General features: G+C 54.7%; 2 protein-coding genes across 10 annotated transcripts in view; one reads left to right on the forward strand and one right to left on the reverse strand.

Moving 5' to 3' along the window:
• The first annotated feature begins 353 nt into the window (after window positions 1-353).
• On the forward strand, window positions 354-15,953 carry RTKN (rhotekin). 8 transcript variants are annotated; one of them, XM_038561714.1, is made up of 13 exons: window positions 1,907-2,066; window positions 2,424-2,840; window positions 9,329-9,528; window positions 11,260-11,321; window positions 11,429-11,482; window positions 11,596-11,713; window positions 11,949-12,158; window positions 12,914-13,008; window positions 13,115-13,221; window positions 13,459-13,587; window positions 14,238-14,406; window positions 14,568-14,672; window positions 15,252-15,723. In XM_038561714.1, the coding sequence occupies exons 2-13, from the start codon at window positions 2,769-2,771 to the stop codon at window positions 15,584-15,586; spliced, it is 1,656 nt and encodes a 551-aa protein (XP_038417642.1). In that variant the 5' UTR covers window positions 1,907-2,066; window positions 2,424-2,768; the 3' UTR covers window positions 15,587-15,723. The 8 variants fall into 8 exon arrangements, with proteins under 8 accessions (XP_038417641.1, XP_038417646.1, XP_038417642.1 ...); XM_038561715.1 differs by having other exon boundaries at window positions 1,925-2,066; window positions 2,558-2,840; XM_038561713.1 differs by lacking the exons at window positions 1,907-2,066; window positions 2,424-2,840 and adding an exon at window positions 354-785.
• A 98-nt stretch (window positions 15,954-16,051) lies between these two features.
• WDR54 (WD repeat domain 54) overlaps window positions 16,052-20,050 on the reverse strand; it is a 33,833-nt gene continuing 29,834 nt past the window's right edge. The window contains exons 1-10 of one of the 2 annotated variants that reach the window (XM_038561720.1): window positions 19,914-20,040; window positions 19,293-19,572; window positions 19,064-19,126; window positions 18,618-18,684; window positions 18,471-18,524; window positions 18,012-18,139; window positions 16,816-16,916; window positions 16,579-16,741; window positions 16,314-16,388; window positions 16,052-16,236 (exon numbers count right to left, since the gene is read on the reverse strand). In XM_038561720.1, the coding sequence (XP_038417648.1) occupies window positions 16,105-16,236; window positions 16,314-16,388; window positions 16,579-16,741; window positions 16,816-16,916; window positions 18,012-18,139; window positions 18,471-18,524; window positions 18,618-18,684; window positions 19,064-19,126; window positions 19,293-19,514 (1,005 nt within the window). In that variant the 5' untranslated portion in view covers window positions 19,515-19,572; window positions 19,914-20,040 and the 3' untranslated portion in view covers window positions 16,052-16,104. Of the gene's footprint in view, window positions 16,237-16,313; window positions 16,389-16,578; window positions 16,742-16,815; window positions 16,917-18,011; window positions 18,140-18,470; window positions 18,525-18,617; window positions 18,685-19,063; window positions 19,127-19,292; window positions 19,573-19,913; window positions 20,041-20,050 lie in introns of those variants that run through there. The other variant, XM_038561721.1, reaches the window with a different exon arrangement.

Consider the following 20,050-nt stretch of genomic DNA (forward strand, 5'->3'; position numbering starts at 1 on the left):
GAGAAAACTGAAGCTCAGAAAGTTCAATGACTGGGTCAAGGCTCCACGGTTACTATGTGACAGAACAGGATTCCAAGACGTGCTTAAAGCCCTGCCCATGAATTTGGTGGATGGACAAGTTAACAGGAGGGGGACGGAGAAGGGACATTTGGGACTATAGGACGTTGAAACGATCACTTCGGAAGCTGCTCCGGGGTACAACTGGGCGCGGTCCCAGGTGGCGGAGCCGGAACCGCCGTGTGCCAGGCGGCGATCCCTGCGGCCACGGGATTTTCCGCGCAGGGACCCGGGCTCGCCAGGTGGGGGCGGCTGGTGGGGCGGGGCTTCCCCGGGCCCACCCCTCGCCCAGGTGAGGCGGGAGACAGGCGCGACCGGATGAGGCGCCCCCGCAGTGCTCCAGGGGTGTGGGGTGCCTGGCTGGCGGGTTGTCGGGCCGGCCTGCTTGGCGCCCCGGACTGGCCCGGCCGGCTGGGCCTTCGGTGGGGGTGGAGGAGGAGGGTGCCGCGCCCTGCCCGGCCCAGGTGTCGTCTCCGGGGGTGGAGTTTGGGAACCGGGCTGCGGGATCTCGGCCGGACAGGCTGGCTGGCGGGCGTCGAGGGACGCGGGAGCGGAGGCAGCAGGCACAGCGGCGGCTCAGGAAACGGGGCGAGCAGGTGAGGCGCGGGGCCGTCGGCATGTTCTCGCGAAACCACCGGAGCCGGGTCACCGTGGCCAGGGGCTCCGCCCTGGAGATGGAGTTCAAACGCGGCCGCTTCCGACTCAGCCTCTTCAGCGACCCGCCCGAGGTGAGACCCGCGTCCCCAGGCCCGCGGTCCCGGCCCCCGCCCCGCCCCCGCCCCGCAGGCACCCACGCCGAGGCGCGCAGATGCAGCGGTGCGGGGCGGCCCGCCCGGTCGCTGCCGACCTCAGGAGCGAGGCGCGGACCGCCTGAAAGTTAACCGGCCCCGTGCCACCGCAGGCACTCCCTGACCCGTTGGCATGACTTGCCTCTGCCCGGAAAACTCCGGGTTGGCTTCAGTTTAAGGGTCCGTGGGCTTGATTCCCCAGATATGCCGGGCCCCGGCCCCTCCTGAGCATCCCCCGCAAACGGCGGCGGGCAGGTAGGCGCGCCCCAAGCCTCCCGGGCTAGGTCTGGGCGCTCGCTTCCTCCGCGCCGCCAGCCCCATCCCACAACCTGTCTCCACCGCCTGGGACAGCCTTCATCACCAACTCGACTTCTAGGCCACGTCTGACCACCTCGCCGGAGCCTCCCCAAAGGCTCGTCTGTGCCCCTGAGGGCTGGGAAAGTGGGGGGGGGGGCGGGGGGGCTTTTGATGATTTGGGTTATTTACCACACGAAACTGTAGCGCAGCCTCTAGTCTGACAACTTCCTCCCCCGGCGCCCCGCTCACCCCCTGGCGCGGGTCCGAGCCCTACCTGCTACCCGAGCTGCTGAAAGGCTTGGGCCTGAGCTAGGAGTGAGAGGGCGAGTAGCGACGGCAAAGAGGCTGTCCCCGAGGTCAGCTCTCCTTCCCTGTTGGGCCTGGAAAGGGTTAAGTGAGGGGGCCTCCCCCCGCCCACCCCGTCCCTCCGGGCTGGGATTCCAGGCCTGGCTTCTGCCCTTTCCCCCCAGCCTGCGCAGAACAAAGGCCCTTTCACAGCCACGTCCCAGTGTCCCGGGCCTTCTCTGACTCCGAAGCTAGTGGACCTGGGGGAGAGGGGCTTAGTCGGGGCCCTTACGGGCCACCCCGCGTGGGGCCAGCGTGGGGAAGGGAGCCGCGAGGCCCGGGGACCGGGAGGAGGGGCCTGTGGGCTGGGGCCGCCCCCGGGATTAGTCGGGCCTTCGGGGCCGGGCCGGAGCGGAGGAACCGGGGCGGAGTCGCAGGGCCCGCCGGCCGCCGAGGGGAGTGTGACTCTGTGGGCCCGGGTTGGAGGGGGGGGGGGGGGCGAAGCTGCAGCTGACTGGGAATCGGGGCTGGTTTCCTGTCTGGAAGGGAAGGGGCCCGCATAGGGGAGCGGGGGCAGCAGCAGACAGGCACACCCCAGCCTTTCTCCCTCCCACCGCCCCCTTCTGCTGGAAAAGCGAGGTAATTGTGAACCCAGGGTGGGGCGGGCTGGATACGGGCCCCAAGTTGTAAGAGGTGGCCCTGGGGGTTGGGCTGAATTTACCCCTTTGTCCCGCTCCCTGGGCTCACTCTCCCCGCTGGTCCCCACCTACACCCCTCCTCTTTCTGAGAGTGAGAACCCCTCCGAAAGCTCCGACCTCCTGCCAAACCCCACAACTCTGTAAAACCTGCAAGAGGCAGCCCCTCCCTGCCCCCTTCCAGCTGTGCCTGCCCCTCACGCCCTACCGGCACACAGATTCTCTGTCCTCCAGGCCAGGGGTGTGGGCGGGGGCTGGGGAGGGGCCAGAGTCGGAATGAAAGGGCCTTTTTCTTCCACAGCTGGGAGAACAGCTGCCACCAAAGCAAGACTGGACACTCTGTGCCCAGAGCCCCCTCTGCAGCTGGCCTCCCTTCCTGGGACCCTGCTCCTTCTCACCTCGCTTTCCTTTCCTCCCATGCCTGGCTCCCACCAGGGCCCTGGAACAGTGGTAGGCAAGGAAGGTTTGTCACAGCAGCCAGAGGGGTGTAACAGGAGTGCAGAGGGACAGGGGCACCTCTGTCCTCTGCCCACCTCTGTCAAGACCAGGGGAGCAGCGGGAGGAGGAACTGTGGAGCAGCGAGGTGCCTGTCCAGCACCCCCCTTCTGGAGGGGTCCACAAGGGAAGGGGCTCTGGGGGCACAAAGATGCAGGACAGATTGCACATCCTGGAGGACCTGAATATGCTCTACATTCGGCAGATGGCACTCAGCCTGGAGGTAACGCCCCCAACCCCAGAGTGTACCTCCTCTGCATGCAACCCAGCCTCAGTTCATGCCCTGTGCATCCCTGCCTCAGCTGAGGAGGGGGAGGGAGGGGGCTGCTCCACACGAGTAGAGGGACAGGTGGTTCAGTATGCTTTGCGCTAAATGCCCTGTGTGGATCTACGCTCAATTCTGCCAATCAGAGCATTGTGTTGTCAAAAGGGTCTTTACACCTATTTCTGAAAGCTCTGTGGCTGGGTGTGGATGTGTGTTTTGGGCCCAAGAGGTACTTTTAGGTGTGGGAAGAGAGGACTTCACTGTAAGAGAGGTTTGCAGGAAGGATGTGGCCTTGCTAGAAAAGGGGAATGGGACTCTGTGACAGGATGGAAGGATCTGATGGTCCTGGAGATGGCAGGGAGCTGTTTATTCATCCATTTATTTATATATTTTAAGATTTTATTTATTTACTCATGGGAGACACAGAGAGGCAGAGACATAGGCAGAGGGAGAAGTAGGGTCCCCGTGGGGAGCCTGATGCAGGACTTGATCCCGGGATCACGCCCTGAGCCAAAGGCAGATGCTCAACTACTGAGCCACCTGGGTGCTCCTCATCTGTTTACTCTTAAACACTTTCATTGGACAGCCTCCATATGCCAGGCTCCTTTCCAGACCACGGGATACCTCAGTGAACCAGACAGGAAAGGCCCATTCAACTGGGGGTCACCATAAACACAAAAACACAGAAATCATCTCCCATAGGGAAATATGATAAGAACAGGGATGTAATATGCACTGGGTCAGGAAAGCAGGATTCAGTGTGGAGGTCAAAGAAGGCCGCTGGGATGAGATCATGAGCTGAGACCAGAAAGATATGAAGATATGTGAAGACTGGAGGAAGGGCTTTCCAGCTGGAGGGCACAGCAAGGGCAGAGACTCTTGAGGGAAGATGTGTCCCAGTGCCAGTGTGGCTGGAGCATAGGCGTTGGGGCAGAGATCATGAGCAGAGTCCAGATTAAGGCCCCACAAAGGCCTTTTACTGTAGGTGTGATGTTGGCCCATGCAAGGCTTTTAAGCAGGGGCCTGACTCCTCTAGTGTTTTAACATACTGGCTTTTGTGGGGAATAGGCTAGGCAGGGGTGGGGCGGGGGGAGGAGAATTGACCTGAGAAATGCCAGAAGACCACCAGATGGGAAGTTGTTACAGCCTTAGGGGACTGAGCTTGGTGATGTGGGTGAAAGTGCTCTTGGTGGAAACAGAGAAGGGGGTGGGTTTCAAATGATGGTGGGAGATCTGGCCTGGCTTGGTGATGGATTGGATGAGTGGACTGGACACAGATGGATTTGCCTCGTGGCAAAGAGGGAGCTCTGGGATGATTCCCAGATGCATGGTTGAGCAGCTGGGTACTGTGGCCATTTACTGAGATGGGGGAGGTGAAGGAAGCTATGGAAGTGACCGCCTGGACAAGGCAAGAGTTTGCTGCTGAGGAAGGTCAGAGGCAGGACTGTAAAGAGTCTAGAACAGGAATGGCAGTTAATTACAGGTGTTGCTCCTCTTAGTGCTGGCCCCCACTCCCTGCACCATAGCAGACACTGCTCATCAATCAGGGCCCCCCTGACCAGCAAGCCCAGAGGTGGTCTCACAATCTTTCTCAGCACATCTTTGGCACAAATTGTGAGGGCTGTTTCCTTCACAGGGGTGCCAGGCAGAGGCAGGAGTCCCAGCCTGGTTTTGAACTCCATCAGGAGGAGACACCTTTATCTAAATTTACCTGGAGGGGGTTACCTTTTTCTAATATCCAGAAAGGTGCTCAATCAGCCTGTTGGGACTCTTGATACTAGCTATTGTCCTCTGTTTGCACACTGGATAAAACCTAACTCCTCTGCACTGTCCATGTTACCAGTTACATGTGGCTACTTAAATGTATAATTTAGTTAATTAAAATGAAATAAACAATTCCTTGGTTGCTCTAGTCACATTTCAAGATGGCTACATAACATCTTTGTCATTGCAGGAGATATTATTGAACAGAGCTAGGTATTTATTTTTTTGTTTTGTTTTGTAAATATTTTATTTATTTATTCATGAGAGACACACAAAGAGGCAGAGACAGAGACATAGGCAGAGGGAGGAGCAGTCTCCATGCAGGGAGCCCAATGCGGGACTCGATCCCATGACCCCGGGATCATGCCCTGAGCCAAAGGCAGACGCTCGGCAGTTGGGTTGAATGTCTGCCTTTGGGGTCCTGGAATCGAGTCCTGCTTCGGGCTCCCTGCATGGAGCCTGCTTCTCCCTCTGCCTGTGTCTCTGCCTCTCTGTGTGTGTGTCTCTCATGAATAAATAAATAAATTCTTTAAAAAAATTTTTTAATTTTGCATCCTCTCTGCTCTCTTGTGCCCCCTCCCCCTGCCCCATGTAGTCTTTCTTCATGAGAGGTCTTTCTAAGTTCTGGGACAGAGGACGGGGCTTAGATTTCACTTTGGTCATTCTCCTTCAGCTAAGTCTGAGGGTGCTGTGTTCTTTCTCCACCCAACTCAGCATTCCCCTCCCCCCCCACTCCCCACTCAAGAGAGAGATCTCTTGATTTTTCAGAGATTGGCAAGAGAGGGGGTTGTGGCAGAGTAAATCCACAAAGACTTTGTGGAGGAAGCAACTTAAACTGCAAGTGAAGGGAAGGTAGGAGTGAGAGAAAGGTTGTTTTTAAATATGCTGGGCCAAGGTAGGGAATTAGACTTTCTCACTTAATTCTCAAACAATACTATGAAGGAGGTGGGACACTCCCCAGTTTACAAATAGTCACCAGAGGCTAAGTTCTCACAGTCATTCAAATTCCCAAACCAGGATTTAGATTTAGCCCCAGTGGAGATTCTGAAGGGAACAGAGGTGATGAGAAGCAGGGCAGTAAGTCAGGGACAGAAAAAAATAGGAGGGAGGGACAGGAAAAGATGTCCACAGAGGGCCTAATTTGTGCTGGACTTCTGCCCATGACTCATCCTCCTTCAGCCCCTTGGGCCTTGACCCAGGTCCTGCTGAAATCCAACTTTGGGCTCTTTCCCAAGAGAGCCTGGTGAAAACGCTGCCTCCTTGGGGAGAAAGGGTGTGTGAGAGGGGAGAGGGGGACAAGAAGCTTTCCCTGGGGTGACAAGATGGGGACAAAGCACAGGGATGTAGAAACAGCACCAAGATTCCTGAGATGCTCTGCCCAAGGGGTGGGAGCCAGGATTTCTAGGGCCCTCTCCTCCTTGAAGCTTTGAGAGAGTGGATTTGGGGCCAGAGTGGGTGAGGGGTGGTAGCAGGGGTGTCAGGCTCATTCAGGCCGAATCCAGACTTTTCTACTGCCCCAGTTTTTCCAATTTACATACTATCCTTCCTCCCCCATGCTCCTGGGCAAGGGGTCACCTTGGAGGGCAATGGCAGCGCAGGAGGAGCCTCTGGCCTCTGCAGCTCTAGCAGCACCAAGGCCAAAACCCTTTCCAGGCCGATGTGGGAGCTCCGGGCGGCAATGTTGCACACGGCTGGGTGGCTGGGTCTCCTCTCATGGTTGCGCTGGCTCCAGCCGGAGCGGGAGCCCAGAGACTTGCCCCGCCAGGCGCAGGGAGGGACCGCCAGCACCCGGGAGCCGGGAGCCCCTCGACTGCTCTCGCGGCAGTTGGGAGCTGATGTCACTAGCGCCCAGAGCGCCACGGGCGGGGACACTTGCAACTCCCGGACCCAGCGCGCCGCCAGCGTTGGTACCTCAAGAGCAATGGACAGGGCTAGGGAAGGATCTGTGAGTGCTGGGGCCCGGACAGAGACTAGCCAGGAGGGGGCTTAGGCACGCTTCTGTCCCCACCCTCCCCACCTTCTCTCCTCTGTGGTGTTTGTGGCAGAAACTGGATGCAGAACGGGATGGGGGTTGGCAAGCAGGAAAGCTTAGCAAAGGTGGAATCCTGATGTAGACAGACATAGAGTGGCTGGGGGGGGGGGGCAGTTTGCTGTGGGAGCTATGTAGTCTGGGAGGGCTTCCTAGAGGAGGGGGCATTGGGACCTGGGTGGCCTATTTTTGAAGGGTTAGGAAGGGAAACTGTGGGAGAGGGGTAATGAAAGCCAGTCCTAGCCCAGTGGTGGCCCAGGAAATAAATTGTGAATGGAGAATGTGCAGGGAGGCTGGAAAAAGCTTTTGAAGCAGGAATATGGGATGTTCAGATCTTGGAGACTTGAAGGCTGGAGTCACCAGGAACAGAAGCAAGTGCACAGTGTGAGAGCTGGTGTGAAGGAGAAGACGGGTTTTGGGTGATCACATTCACTCCCCTCTTCCAGCTTGGTGCCATCACTTGGCTTCCTCTCAGATTAATCTTATACTGTAATGCAGCTTGTCTTCCACCCTCTTTCTGAAGCCTTCCCCATCATGTTAGCCAGGAGCAGAAAGGTCTGTCTCCTGGAGTGTGTTTATGCCATGACATGGCACTTATGGTACAGCCATTGATGTCTGCATCTCTCACTTCCCAGTTGGATTTTAAATGTGGACCCTTGAGCAGCACAGAGGTGCTCCAGAGTTTGTTGGGTGAATGCTATTTTCTGCCAAAGTGGCATCATTTAAAAAGCATTCTCACCATTCATGTATACTGTGTGCTGGGCATTATGCTAGGTGCTTTACATTCCTGACTTAATGAATCCTCACAACCCTGGGATGTGGGGGCTATTTCCAACTGCATTTTATAGATGATGAAACCAAGTCTTAGGAAGGTTGAGCTCATTTTAAATCAGTTCTTTCCAGCTTCTCAAGACTGACAGGACTAACTCAGACCCAGGTTTGTCTTATGTCAAACTGGTGCTCTTCCCCTCCACTGTCTGCCAAGACCTCCAGGGCTCTTTCTGAGTAAATGTTCCTCAGAATCCTGGTGCCTCTCTCAGTGCCTAAACCACCGCCCCATCCTTATGCACAGCCTATTTAGCCCCTCACTCCTGACCTGCTTTACCTGCCTTCCCATCCCTAATCCTTGCCACTGTCCTCAACCTCCCAAGATCAGAGAGCCAGTAGGTGGCGGATCCCCTAATTTGGAGTGTGTACAGGGTTCTGAGAAGCATGGGTGAATGCTATAGGTGGTATGCTCCTTCTCCATAGATCTCTTGCCAACTAGATGTCCCCGCCCCCCCCCCCCCCGCCCCCCCCCGCCATCACATGAGTCTTTGGAGTAACCTAGGATGGTCTTTACTATCTTGTTCATTTTCTTTAGTTGGTAGTTCTCAGCCCTGCCTACACCTCAGAAGCACTTGGGGAATTTTCAAAAAACCACCCACGTTCCACTCTTAGAGATTCTTACTCTGCAAGTCTGAAGTAGAGCCTGGTAATGTGTGTGTGTGTCTGTGTGTGTTTAACTGAAAGGATTTAATATTTTAAAAAGGTAACACAAGAGGTGCCTGAGTGGCTCAGTTGGTTAAGTGTCTGACTCTTGATTCTGCCTCAGGTCATGCTCTCAGGGTTGTAAGATTAAATTTACATTTTACAGATTAAGATTAAGCTCCACATCAGTCCTGTTGGGCATGAGTCTGCTTGAGATTCTCTCTCCCCTTCTTCCTCATAAAACAAAACAAAATCACAATTTCCAATTGTACAGTAGTAAAGAAGGATATATATTTTTTTAAAAAGTAACATAAATCTATTTTCCATTCCTGGCACCCAGGCCCATATATATATATCACTTGATTTTCTGACCGACCTAGTATCCTATATATATATATATATATATATATATATATATATATATATATATAAAGTAAGAAAAGAGAGTAGAACAGTATTACAGCATGCTACCATTTGTACACTATATATATATATTTTTTTTTTTTTTTTCTGAGAGAGAGTAAGTATGCATGCATGTTCAAGCATGAGCAGGGGGAGGGGCAAAGGGAGAAGGATAATCCTAAGCAGACTCCTTGGTGAGTGCAGAGCCTGATTCGGGGCTCGGTCTCAGAACCCTGAGATCATGACCTGAGCCAGAATCGAGATTTGGATGCTTAACTGAATGAAACACCCAGGCACCCCTCATTTCATATATTTTGAAGATTATTTCATATCTGCATATATATGTCTACCTCACTCTTTAATGTTTGCAATATTCCATATTCCATGGAAATGCTGGAACTTATTTAACCAATGCTTGAGTGAACTTTTAATGTTGGTGTTTTAAAACAAAGTTGCAATGAATATGGCTTTGCTCACATGTTTAACTGTCTTTGTGGGATAAACTCCTAGATATTGAATAGCTGGACCAGAGGATATGTGAATTTCTAGTTTTCATAGATTTTTCCAAATTGTGCTCAAAAGAGGCTGAAGGAATTTAAGCTCTTACCATCAACTGCACGAGGACAAAGCTTCTCTGGTTATTGGGCAGCTGAGGTTGAGTTGCCTGAAATAGAAGTTTCTTGTCAGTTTCTCCTGGGCCACAGCCCACTGGGGACTGGAGGGTGCTTCAGCCTGTCCCCAACTGACATTTCCTTCTTATCCTTTTCCCCACTCTGTCTAGGACACAGAGTTGCAGAGAAAGCTAGACCATGAGATCCGGATGAGGGAAGGGGCCTGCAAGCTGCTGGCGGCCTGCTCCCAGCGAGAACAGGCCCTAGAGGCCACCAAGAGCCTGCTGGTGTGCAATAGCCGCATCCTTAGCTACATGGGCGAGCTGCAGCGGCGGAAAGAGGCACAGGTGCTGGAGAAGACAGGCCGGCGGTGAGCAAGGGGGACACAAGGCCTTATGGCGGGTAGTGGTGCAGTGTGTATATGTTCTTTGTATGGGTCACCCTGAAGGTCAATTCCCCATGAAGCCCTGTCAAATGCCTGGGAGACCCATTGGCATTTTATTACCACAGTGTGCTGCCCACAGGTGCACTAGTGAGTAGCTAGGACTGGACTCAGGAGAGCCAGGGTATCTGGTGAAAGGCTGTGAGGCTGAGGGGTTATAATATAAAAGTGCTAATTTGCTACACTCAGCCTGTGATCTGATGAGGCTGCCTGCCTGGCTTCTGGAAAGCTCATCTTCTCAAAGTCAGTTCACCAGATGGCCAATTTACCACCAACTGACAATAGTGTACCTGAGGCTCACTTCACACATGAGCAGTGCTTGAGGGAGGAAATAATTAAAAATATTTAAGGGAAAAAAATATTTAAGGGAATGCCTACCCATTCACATAAATTAGATAATGTATTTTAAAAGGGGTCAGCTTCTGGATATGAAACACCAGCTACACTGACATTAGATGCTGCCAATCTGACAGCTGCAGGGAAATGGTTGAGGTGATGCTCTGGTGAAACTAAAATGTTGGAGAGAATGAATACCAGGCAAGTTGATCATTCTGAGAATTGGCCACTTTTGGTAAACTGGTCATTTCGAAAACTGGCTTCTGGCAAAACAAGCCTGCTTGGCCCCACAAAGCTGGATGGAAAGAAGGTCCTAGCTACTCACTGGTATGATCCCCTCCCACCTCAGCCATGAAGGCTGCCACCAGAAGTTGCCAGGAGCCCTCCAGAGCTCACTCATGAAGCCCCCAGGGGAAGGTAGATAAGCAACTCTGTGGCTTCCCTGTAAAGCAAATGGGCAGGCAGACAAGGGGCAGTTCCTAATGTGAATTTGCTGTCTCCCAAGAGGCAGCCATCATCAAGCGTTACCCTGTCCAAGTCCCCGCACAGCCTAGGCAGTGGGATTTGAGATACACCCCAAATCACTGACAACTAAATGCGTTGCCAAAAGTGTCACATCATTTAGCTTAAGGCCCTACTAAGTTGCTAATGGTTAAACTGGCTGTCACCTTAGGAGAGATGCATGCTCGGGGAGTCCTGCTGGTGGGTAGGGAGGGGGGAAAGGCCCCGGTGTGGGGGCTGAGGAACTTGGGGTACTGGGAAGGCTCAACCTATCTGGGGATGGTAGAGGAGAAATCAGAACTGAGAGGGAGGAAGAGAGAGGTGCGTGGCAAATAGAATATATATTCTTTACTTAGCTTCTTGATTTTCTGACCGACCTAGTACCCTCCTATATCAAAGAAGTGATAAGATGGTGAAGAACAGCCTTTCCTATTGTTAGAAAGAAAGCCTGCAAATTCCTCCAAGCCTGGGGTTTAATGGAGAAGAGCCCTTGAAAAGGAGTCTCTCTGGGCACCTGTTCCCTCAAGCCTTGCTGTGTGCCTGGCAGGAGTCTGGGGGAGATGGTCAGAGAGGGTGCTTGGTGGGGGAGGGGGCTGGAGTTTGTGCTGCATGTGAGCTAATGTGCCTCTAGTGTCTCCAAGCCCAGCGGACCCCTGGGTCCAATTGACCGCTCTAACTGCCCTCCAGCCCTGCTGTCAGCCTGGCTGGGGACCTGGGGGGCTAGGTCCTGGGCTGGAGGCATCCTAGAGCCCCTGGGAACCAGACCGGTGGGGGAGAAACAAGGTCTAAAGGTCAGGCCAGGATGCTGTGATTTGCCCACAGGCCTTCTGACAGTGGGCCGCCTGCTGAACGCTCGCCTTGCCGAGGCCGGGTCTGCATCTCTGGTAAGAAGCATTCCGCCCTCACCCCCCCCAAGCTGCTGGCACTCCTTGGCCCATCACAAGATCTCCTGCCCTGTCTCAACATCTCTTCCTGCCCCTCTGCCCCTCAGACCTCCGGATTCCACTAATGTGGAAGGACACAGAATATTTCAAGAACAAAGGCGGTGAGTTCCACACATGCTGGATCAGAGAGGCTGGAGGTTCTTGTGGGGCACTGTCCTGAGGTTGGAGGTTCTTGTGAGGCACGGTCTTTACCAGCTTGGGCCTCTGTCCCCAGACTTGCACCGCTGGGCTGTGTTCCTGCTGCTGCAGCTAGGGGAACACATTCAGGACACAGAAATGATCCTGGTGGACAGAACCCTTACAGACATCTCCTTTCAGAACAACGTGATCTTGTGAGTACCTTGTCCCTGTGGCTCCCTCCTTTTTCCTCTCTGCTCCAATCCTTGGATGCCAGCTGCAGGGGAGGAAGGAAGGTGGGCCTCACCTGGCGCGGAGCTGTCCTGTGCTTGCATCCATTGCAGCTGTCCTGTGCTTGGACCACATCCATCCTCTACCCCTGCCCACCCTCTCACGCCTCCCTGGGCTTCCCCAGGACCATCGTCCTCTCTTCCTCCCACACTCCTATAGCACCGAGGCAGGGCCAGACTTTGAACTGCGACTGGAGCTGTATGGGGCCTGCATGGAAGAGGAGGGGGCCCTGGCTGGAGCCCCCAAGAGGCTTGCCACCAAACTCAGCAGCTCCCTAGGCCGCTCCTCAGGAAGGCGTGTCCGGGCATCGCTGGAGAGTGCTGGAGGTTCAGGAAGCAGTCCCATTTTGCTTCCCACCCCAGCTGTGGGGTAAGGTCCTACATCCCCCCACTGCCCTCAACAGCATATATCCTGGCCAAGGGGGGGTGGGCTCTGAGCTGTGCTGAGCATGCAGAACCTATTTTGCATTGCTACCACAGTGCACAGACCTACATGATCAAGCAGTAGCCCACACAGCTGGGAAGCACTCTGGCCTATGCCCTGGAGCTGGGCCCAAGTCAACTGAGAAGACCAGTGGGAATGCAGGGAGAGCTAAGCTCTGGGGTTTTCAGTTTTTTTGCAGTGGCAAATGCATCTTATGTGGATAGAACAGAGTGCCCTGGTTGGACCAAAGTAGCCCCGGTCCTGCTGGGTTGCCTACTGGTGCCTGGAAGCACCGGATGGAAACACTGGGTCTCTGAGCAGCAGTTTCAGAAGCTCTAGGGCAGTGATTTTGCTGCCTTTGGAGACAGCTATAGGTCAAATTCTGGCTGTACCACTTACCAGCTATAAAATACGAGCAAATTTCTTAACTTCTCCAAGCCTCAAGCTGTCTCATCTGTGAAGGAAACAATGCCACCAACATCCCAAGGTTGTTGTGGGAATACAGTGGGATAACATATCTAAAGTACAGGACGTGACACTTAGCAGGAGCTCGGTAAATGTTCTCAGCCTTGTGGGGGAGGCAAGCTAGTTTTCTGGGGGACAGCCTGAACAATGGGGGCCGATTTGCTCTGCCCTCAGAGCTCCTGCTGCCTGAGACAGCCATCACTGGGCTGAGGCCCACTTCTGTATCTGTCCTACAGTGGTCCTCGTTACCACCTGTTGGCTCACACCACACTCACCCTGGCAGCAGTGCAAGATGGGTTCCGCACGCACGACCTCACCCTCGCCAGCCATGGTGAGTATGTGTTGTTGAGGGCAGGGGACGCCAGACAGTGAGAATAGGGGCTACTGGATAGTCCCCTCTCGTTCCCCACCCTTACCCTGCACTTTCTGTCCTCCAGAGGAGAATCCCGCCTGGCTTCCCCTTTATGGTAGCGTGTGTTGCCGCCTGGTGGCTCAGCCTTTCTGCATGACTCAGCCTACCGCAAATGGTACCCTCAGGGTACAGGTGAGGGGCCCTGAGGTGTAGAAGGGAACACGGAGAAGGCAGAGGAGAGTTGGATCATCTGGGCACAGAAGGACTACAGAGAAATCAAGATCTGGGCGGAGGAAGGAGGGTTATGGCAAGAAGACAGGAGGATCAGACATGAGGGTGGGCAGAAAGGAGCAGATGCCTAATGGGGGAATGGGAAGAAGGGTGTTGGAGGGTGTGATTCCCCCAGGAAACCTTGAGTCATTTACGCAGCAAGCTGGGGAGCTGCAGGACTGGGCGCGAGTGCATGGAGTCCTGAAAGGCACAAACCTCTTCTGTTACCGGCAACCTGAAGACGCAGACACTGGGGAAGAGCCGTTGTTTACTATTGCCATCAACAAGGTGATGGGTCCCTTGGTGGTGAAACTACCAGGTGCCCAGGCCCAGGAGCATCTTCTTCAGGCCCCAGGAGGGTGGGTGCAGAGATGGAAGTCTAGCCTGCTGCTGCTCCTAACAGCACCACACCCAGCTTCAGGGCCAGGAATGTTCTCGCTGGCATCACTGGAAAAGGCTCTCCTACTCACCAGCGACAGCCGCACCAAGTCCCCGAGGGTCCCATGGCCAGTTTAGGATCTTCATCCCCTTTCTGTCCTTTCCCTCAGATTGCAGTCTGCACCTTCTCCCTTTCCTGGCTTTCTCTCCCAACCCAAGTCCAGTGATCCCTCTTGATTTCTGACCCCTTCTGCTGGCTCTCCTGCCAACTTTTATGGAAGTACCGAGGGCCATCAGGCCTCAGCACTCCTGCTCATCTCTGTGCCTTCTCCGTCTCACTTAATCCCTCTGTCCCTGTCTCCTTCTGCTCCTTTTCCCTGAGGACGCTCTGTTTCATCCCAGTCCTTTCCTGCCATTCCTTTCTGCTCTGCTCAATAGGAAGCAAATGAGAGACCCAACAAGCTCCTCCTTCTAAGGCAGGGATGACCAAACCTGCCTCAGGTCACTGCTGACTTCTGTGATCAGGATGAAGGTGGAAGCAGAGCCTTTTTCTCCTGCAGGAGACTCGAGTGCGGGCAGGGGAGCTGGAGCAGGCTGCAGGCCGGCCCTTCACCCTGAGCATCAGTAACCGGTATGGGGAGGACGAGGTGACACACACCCTTCAGACAGAGAGTCGGGGAGCCCTGCACAGCTGGATGGAAGCTCTGTGGCAGCTTTTCTTTGACATGAGTAAGAGGAGGGGGATGGTCTGAACCTTTGTGAGGGATGGGGTTTATTTTTAGCAAAGGCCTCTGTTTTCAGAAAGCATGGAAGGGAAATGTTGCAGGGGAGAGGAGGGCCTGGCCCTCTCCGTCTTCCTCCTCCCTCCCCAATCATTGCTCTCCCTTCAGGCCAGTGGAAGCAGTGCTGTGATGAGATCATGAAGATTGAAACCCCTGTTCCCCGGAAACCACCCCAAGTACTGGCCAAGCAGGGATCCTTGTACCATGAGATGGGTGAGTGAAAGAACACTTCAGGAACATGATGGGAAGTGGGGTGGGGGCTTCAAGGTAGCCCAGATAATGGAAACAGAGAAAGCAATAGGCTGAGGCAGAGCTCTGGGGACCCAAGGCCCACTCAGTCCTGTTGCATTGGTTTCTCTTCTCCAGCTCTTCTTAGAGCTATCGCCACCACAGTTCCAGACAAACCCCCAAATAGCCAGATTCATTTCATGGGTTTCTTTCCTAATTTCTTCTTCTCTGTTTCCCTTTCTGCATGCGGATTCCTGTCTCTTCCTCTGACCCTTCACTTGCCTGGCACTGCTTTCATTTTCCTCCTTTTCTTAATTTTTTTCATTCACTTCTGCCCACCCCTTCATCTCCATCCCCCTGCATCCCGGATCCTGTAGTCTTATCAGAGACTGTGGCCCCAGGGGGCCCAGGTGAGGGGCTTCTCCTGCAGGATAATACGATCTCAGCTGAGATCCGGGCTTTGCTTTCCTCCTATTACAGTGACAGGTGATGATCAGGGCTGGGTAGGCCTGGGGCCTAAGCTCTGACTAGCCCCCTCCCCTCAACCCCTTCCTGGTGTCACAGCTATTGAGCCGCTGGATGACATCGCAGCGGTGACAGACATCTTGGCCCAGCGGGAGGGCACAAGGCTGGAGACACCCCCACCCTGGCTAGCAATGTTTACAGAACAGCCTGCCCTGCCTAGCCCCTGCTCACCTGCCTCAGTGGCCCCAGCCCCAGCTCGGACCTACCCCATGCCCTGGGGGCGACCCCGAACATTCTCCCTGGACGCTGTCCCCCCAGACCACTCCCCTAGGGCTTCCCACGCGGTTGCCCCTCTCCCCCAGCAGCGATCCCCAAGGTCCAGAGGCCTCTTCAGCAAAGGCCCACCCCGCACTTGGCTCCAGTCACCAGTATGAGACAGAAAGGTGCTTGCAACAGGATCTGGCCAGAGGAAGAGAGGACCTACGTGCAGTTGGGCTCTGGATGCGGCGCTGTCAGTAGCAGGTTGGCCAGCTTGGCCTCCCCTTCCTCTGCTGGACTGGGGGAGCAGAAGCCCCTCTTCAGCTGTGGTTGCCAAGGTGCTGAGGGGCTCATTCCTGGGACTGGCTGGGACCCCCCTTAAACCCTTCCTGGGAGAAAACTGGAACCAATCCTGCCCTACCTCCCTGCACTAACCAGCTTTGAGGATGGCACTGAAGAGCCTTGGGAGTCACCTCCCTTGTGACTCTCACAACAACCATTAAAAGTTATTTAACGGCAGCCCTCACCTGGTTCTTGAGGACAGACTGCCTCTTTGCTTGGTTTGGACCTGCCCCATACCCTCATCCCTGGAGCTGAGCTGACTGATCGTCGCCTGTGATACTGAGTAAACAGACAAGGGCTGGGTGGAGGGTTCCTTTATAAATACGGCAGGGAGAAAGGAGGGCTGCTCTTCTCACGCGCTGCTGAATCTCAGGATCTCAGCAAGGTCATAGCCAGTCACAGCAAAGGAGCTGCCTGAGGGGTCACAGAATCGGGCACCACAGACCTGGGTGTCAGGTACACACTCACCATGACAGTGTTCCACCTGGGGGAGAAGAGGGCTGCTCAGGGCCTGCTGCCTTATGCTTGGACCCCACTTTCCACTCCTCCCACAACACACACCTCAGTGTGGCCACTCTCCGGGCTTCTGCTCAGCTTCCAGATGTGTATAAAGGTGTCCTCGGCTGCAGAGAGAAGCTATAAAAAAAAAAAGGTTGTAGGAAAAGTGGGCACTAGCACATGCTGACAGGGGACTAGCATTGGCTGTAGTGCCTGGTCCGGGTACCCAGGGACAGGGCTAGACTGAGGAGCAGACAAGCCTGTGCAGTTCCTCTCAACATCCCTGTACCAGGAACATGGGGATGGAGGGATGGAGAAGGAGACTGACCTTGCCCACCTCAGGAGCCAAGTCCAGGGCACAGATGGCCCGGGCATGGGCGCTGATCTGGACGTGCAGAGTTCCTGTACTGGCCTCATACAGACGCACTTGCCCATCCCCGTAGCCTGCTGCGACTATCCCGTGCCATAGCTGCACAGAAGGGCACGGGACCCTGCGAGGGTGATAATCCACTTAAATTTGCTCTGACCACTCAGGAAGGTATCAGCCCCCTTCCACCTCACCTACCCAAATCCTGGAATTCGGGTCATTAATTTGAATTCGGGCCCTGACTGCCAGACACATAGCAAGCCTGAGTCATCTGCTGTCACCATGTCAGCCACGCAGTCCTGAGAAGAAAAGTAAGATCAGTCCTTCCCTTCCTCCCCTGCTGGGTGCTGTATACAGGCCAGAAGGGAAAGGGAGGCCTCACTTGCATCTTTGCCTCTCCAAGGAAAGGGCAAAATGTGGAGCCCTCACCAGCTGGATATGGGGTTTCCTCAGGATGCATACAATGCCTCCCTTGCATTCCTTTTTTAAAGACGTTATTTATTTGAGAGAGAGAGAGAGAGAGAGACAGAGATCACCAGCAAGGGGGCGGGGAGAGGAAGAAGTAGGCTCTCCTCTGAGCAGGAAGCCTGATGTGGGGCTCGATCCCAGGACCCCAGGATCACAATACAAGCTGAAGGCTGTTACTTAACTGACTAAGCCACTCAGGCGCCCCCCCGCCTTGCATTCCTTAGTCTGACTCTCACTGACCTGACAAACCATGTGTGAGGAGTGGGGTATATCATTGTCCTCGCTGGATGGATGAGGAAGCTGAGACCATAGTGTTATGATCTTCTGGAGGTCTTGCAGTGAGCTGGTCACAGTCGTGACTAGTCTAGGCCTCTTGACAACCCCCAACCCCAGGCAAACAACATAGCTCATGGGCCCAGCTCTGGGTCAGGTGCAGTGGAGAATATGAATTAGAACATACATACCCTGTTCTCAACAGGTTTGTAATCCAATTAGGGAGACAAGGGTTGTCTTTGAGGGTAGTAATAATTCAGGGTCCAGCCAAGGGAGATTAGTGGGAGCAGGAATAAGGGGATGGCTTCCTGAAGAGAGTGGCACTAGAGGTGGGCCTAAATAAGTAGGGCATGCCCAAGTCCAGAAAAGGAAGCTGCACATGTCAGAGTTAGAAAGCATCTTAGACACCATCTGTCCCAACTCCTCAATTCACACCAGTACTGAAAAGGGGTCGTGAACTATTAAATGCCACATAAATGGAATGTAGGGCTTCATCACTGGACTTGAGGTTGCTGAAGCCTGGGAAAGAGCTGCAATATGCCCAAAGTGATCCGGCTGCTTAGTGTTGGAATCAAGACTTAAACCCAGGTCTGCTACCTGCCAAAGTGGGAGAGCTCTCAGGCTCACTGGAATTGTAGGGGGAATCCACTCACCTGTCCCTGGGCAGGCTCTGTTGCAATGTCTGTGACTGATGTCTGGTGTCCAGCCAGCTCTTCACTCAGTACAATGTTGGGACCCTTGGCTGGGATGTCAAATACCAGTATCCGGCCTGACCATGTTCCTGTAGAACACAGTGCCCACTGATGACTTCCTGATCCTCCTAAGTCTCCAACCACCACACACAGCACTCTCTCCATCCTTCCTCCCTTCGTAACAAACCCACCACTCACTGCTCCAACAGCTCTGCTCCTCCATTGACTGCTGTTATTCTAGCCTGTCCTGCCCCTCTGAAGCCCTCCTTTGCTTTTTTGGAGTCTCTGTAAGAGCCCCCTTCACTCCTACCCTTCCCTCTAACCCTAAAAATTCCCCCCAAACCTTCAGCATCCTCCTAGCCACAGCCCACACCCCTCTACCTCAGGACCTCCCCAATGCCCTCCCTTTGGCCCCCTCACCCACACAGATGAAGTGGCCACTGGAAGCAATTCCTCGGGCAAACACAGCCTGTACTGAGTATGAAAGGGGAATACTATTAGAAATAGCACCTCCTCCAGCCCCACCAAACACTCCCTACCCTCACCCCAACTCAGTCCTGCAGGTACCTGGAGACACGTCTCCAGAGTCCAGGGCGTGCCAATAAACCATGACAGAACCATCTGACTCGTACATCTGGAAGACAAGAGCAAGGATGGGAGCACAATCCAGCTGACCTTTGCTGAGCTATGCTGAGTACTTCACATACTCACATTAGCTTTAGCCCATTTCATCCTCAAAACGACTCTGGGAGGCAGGCACTACTTTTATTCCCATTTTACAGAGGACACTGAAGCTCTGAGAAGTTAACTGCCTGAGGTCAGACAGCTAGTAAAGAGGCAGGTAGTGGAGATGGCACTTGGGAATTGGAAAAGATGGAAGGAACGAAAATGAGAAATAAGAGTAGGCTAAACATGTGAAGAATTTGTGTTTAGAAGCAAGTGGGGTAGGGTCTAGGGTCCTGGGGGAAAAGTTGAGAAGACTCTAGTCAGGGAGGGTAGGAAGCTCTTCTTACCTGTATTCCTCGATGTGAGGTGAGTACCAGCAACACCCGGAAAGGGAGGACACACCAATGGACCTAAAGGGAAGTGGCCCAGGGTAGGAAAAAGTGGTCAGAGTGGAGGACAGGACTCAAAAAACTGGGAAATTAGAAGGTTGGGAAAGGCAGATTCCTTGAGACTTGTAGAGGAAGGGCAGAGATGAGGACTGGGTTCAGTAACACCACTCTCAACGCCATGCCTTACCTGGGTGATAAGTGGAGGGCTCACTCCAGCTCCTTCCTTAGCGTGGAGCTGGCGCTGGGCCAACGGCACACCCTCAGGAGCAGCGCTGAGAAGCTGGGCGCTGGGTCCATGGACCACCCCAAAATGTGTGAGGTTGCGGGCGGGTACGTGCAGCACGCTGAGGTTGTTGCACAGGGCTGCAGCCGAACCTCGCAGCGGAATAGAGCGCTCCCGGCGGAACATCCCAGCGGAGACGGGGCCGAATCGCAGGCGCGCAGGAAACAGACGACAGCGGTGATTCCTGCAGGAGGAATGGGGGGGGCGGGGTGCTGTCACGAGGCACTGAAGGAGACCACCGAGGGTGGGTCAGGAGGTGATGGGGACCCCGAGGACGGCGATGCGGAGTCTGGCGTGGGGAGGTCTTGGGTAGCAGGAAAGGGGAGCCTCAGGGCTGAGTCACGGGGCGGGGCGGGAATCCCAGAGTGGGGATGGCGATGGCGATGGCACAGGACCCGGGGGCGCCCAGCGCCCGAGCGAAGGCGGCCTGAGGCAGGGTAGCCCTCAGACCCTCCTCTCTCAGCTGGCTCCCCGAAGCCCCCGGCCCGGGCCAGAGGTCACACCCGCAGCCTCGGGATCACTTGCCTGACTCCGGGAATCGTTCGGTCGCCGCGAATCCGCCGCCACCATAGAGACGACGCACGTACGCACGGCCATGGGGCGGGGCCAAGCAGCCCAAACCTGCGGAGCGCGGCGCGGTTGCCAGAGCAACTGTGGGCGGG

Source organism: Canis lupus, chromosome 17, assembly GCF_011100685.1.
Source record: "Canis lupus familiaris isolate Mischka breed German Shepherd chromosome 17, alternate assembly UU_Cfam_GSD_1.0, whole genome shotgun sequence".
Classification (NCBI taxonomy): Eukaryota; Metazoa; Chordata; class Mammalia; order Carnivora; family Canidae; genus Canis; species Canis lupus.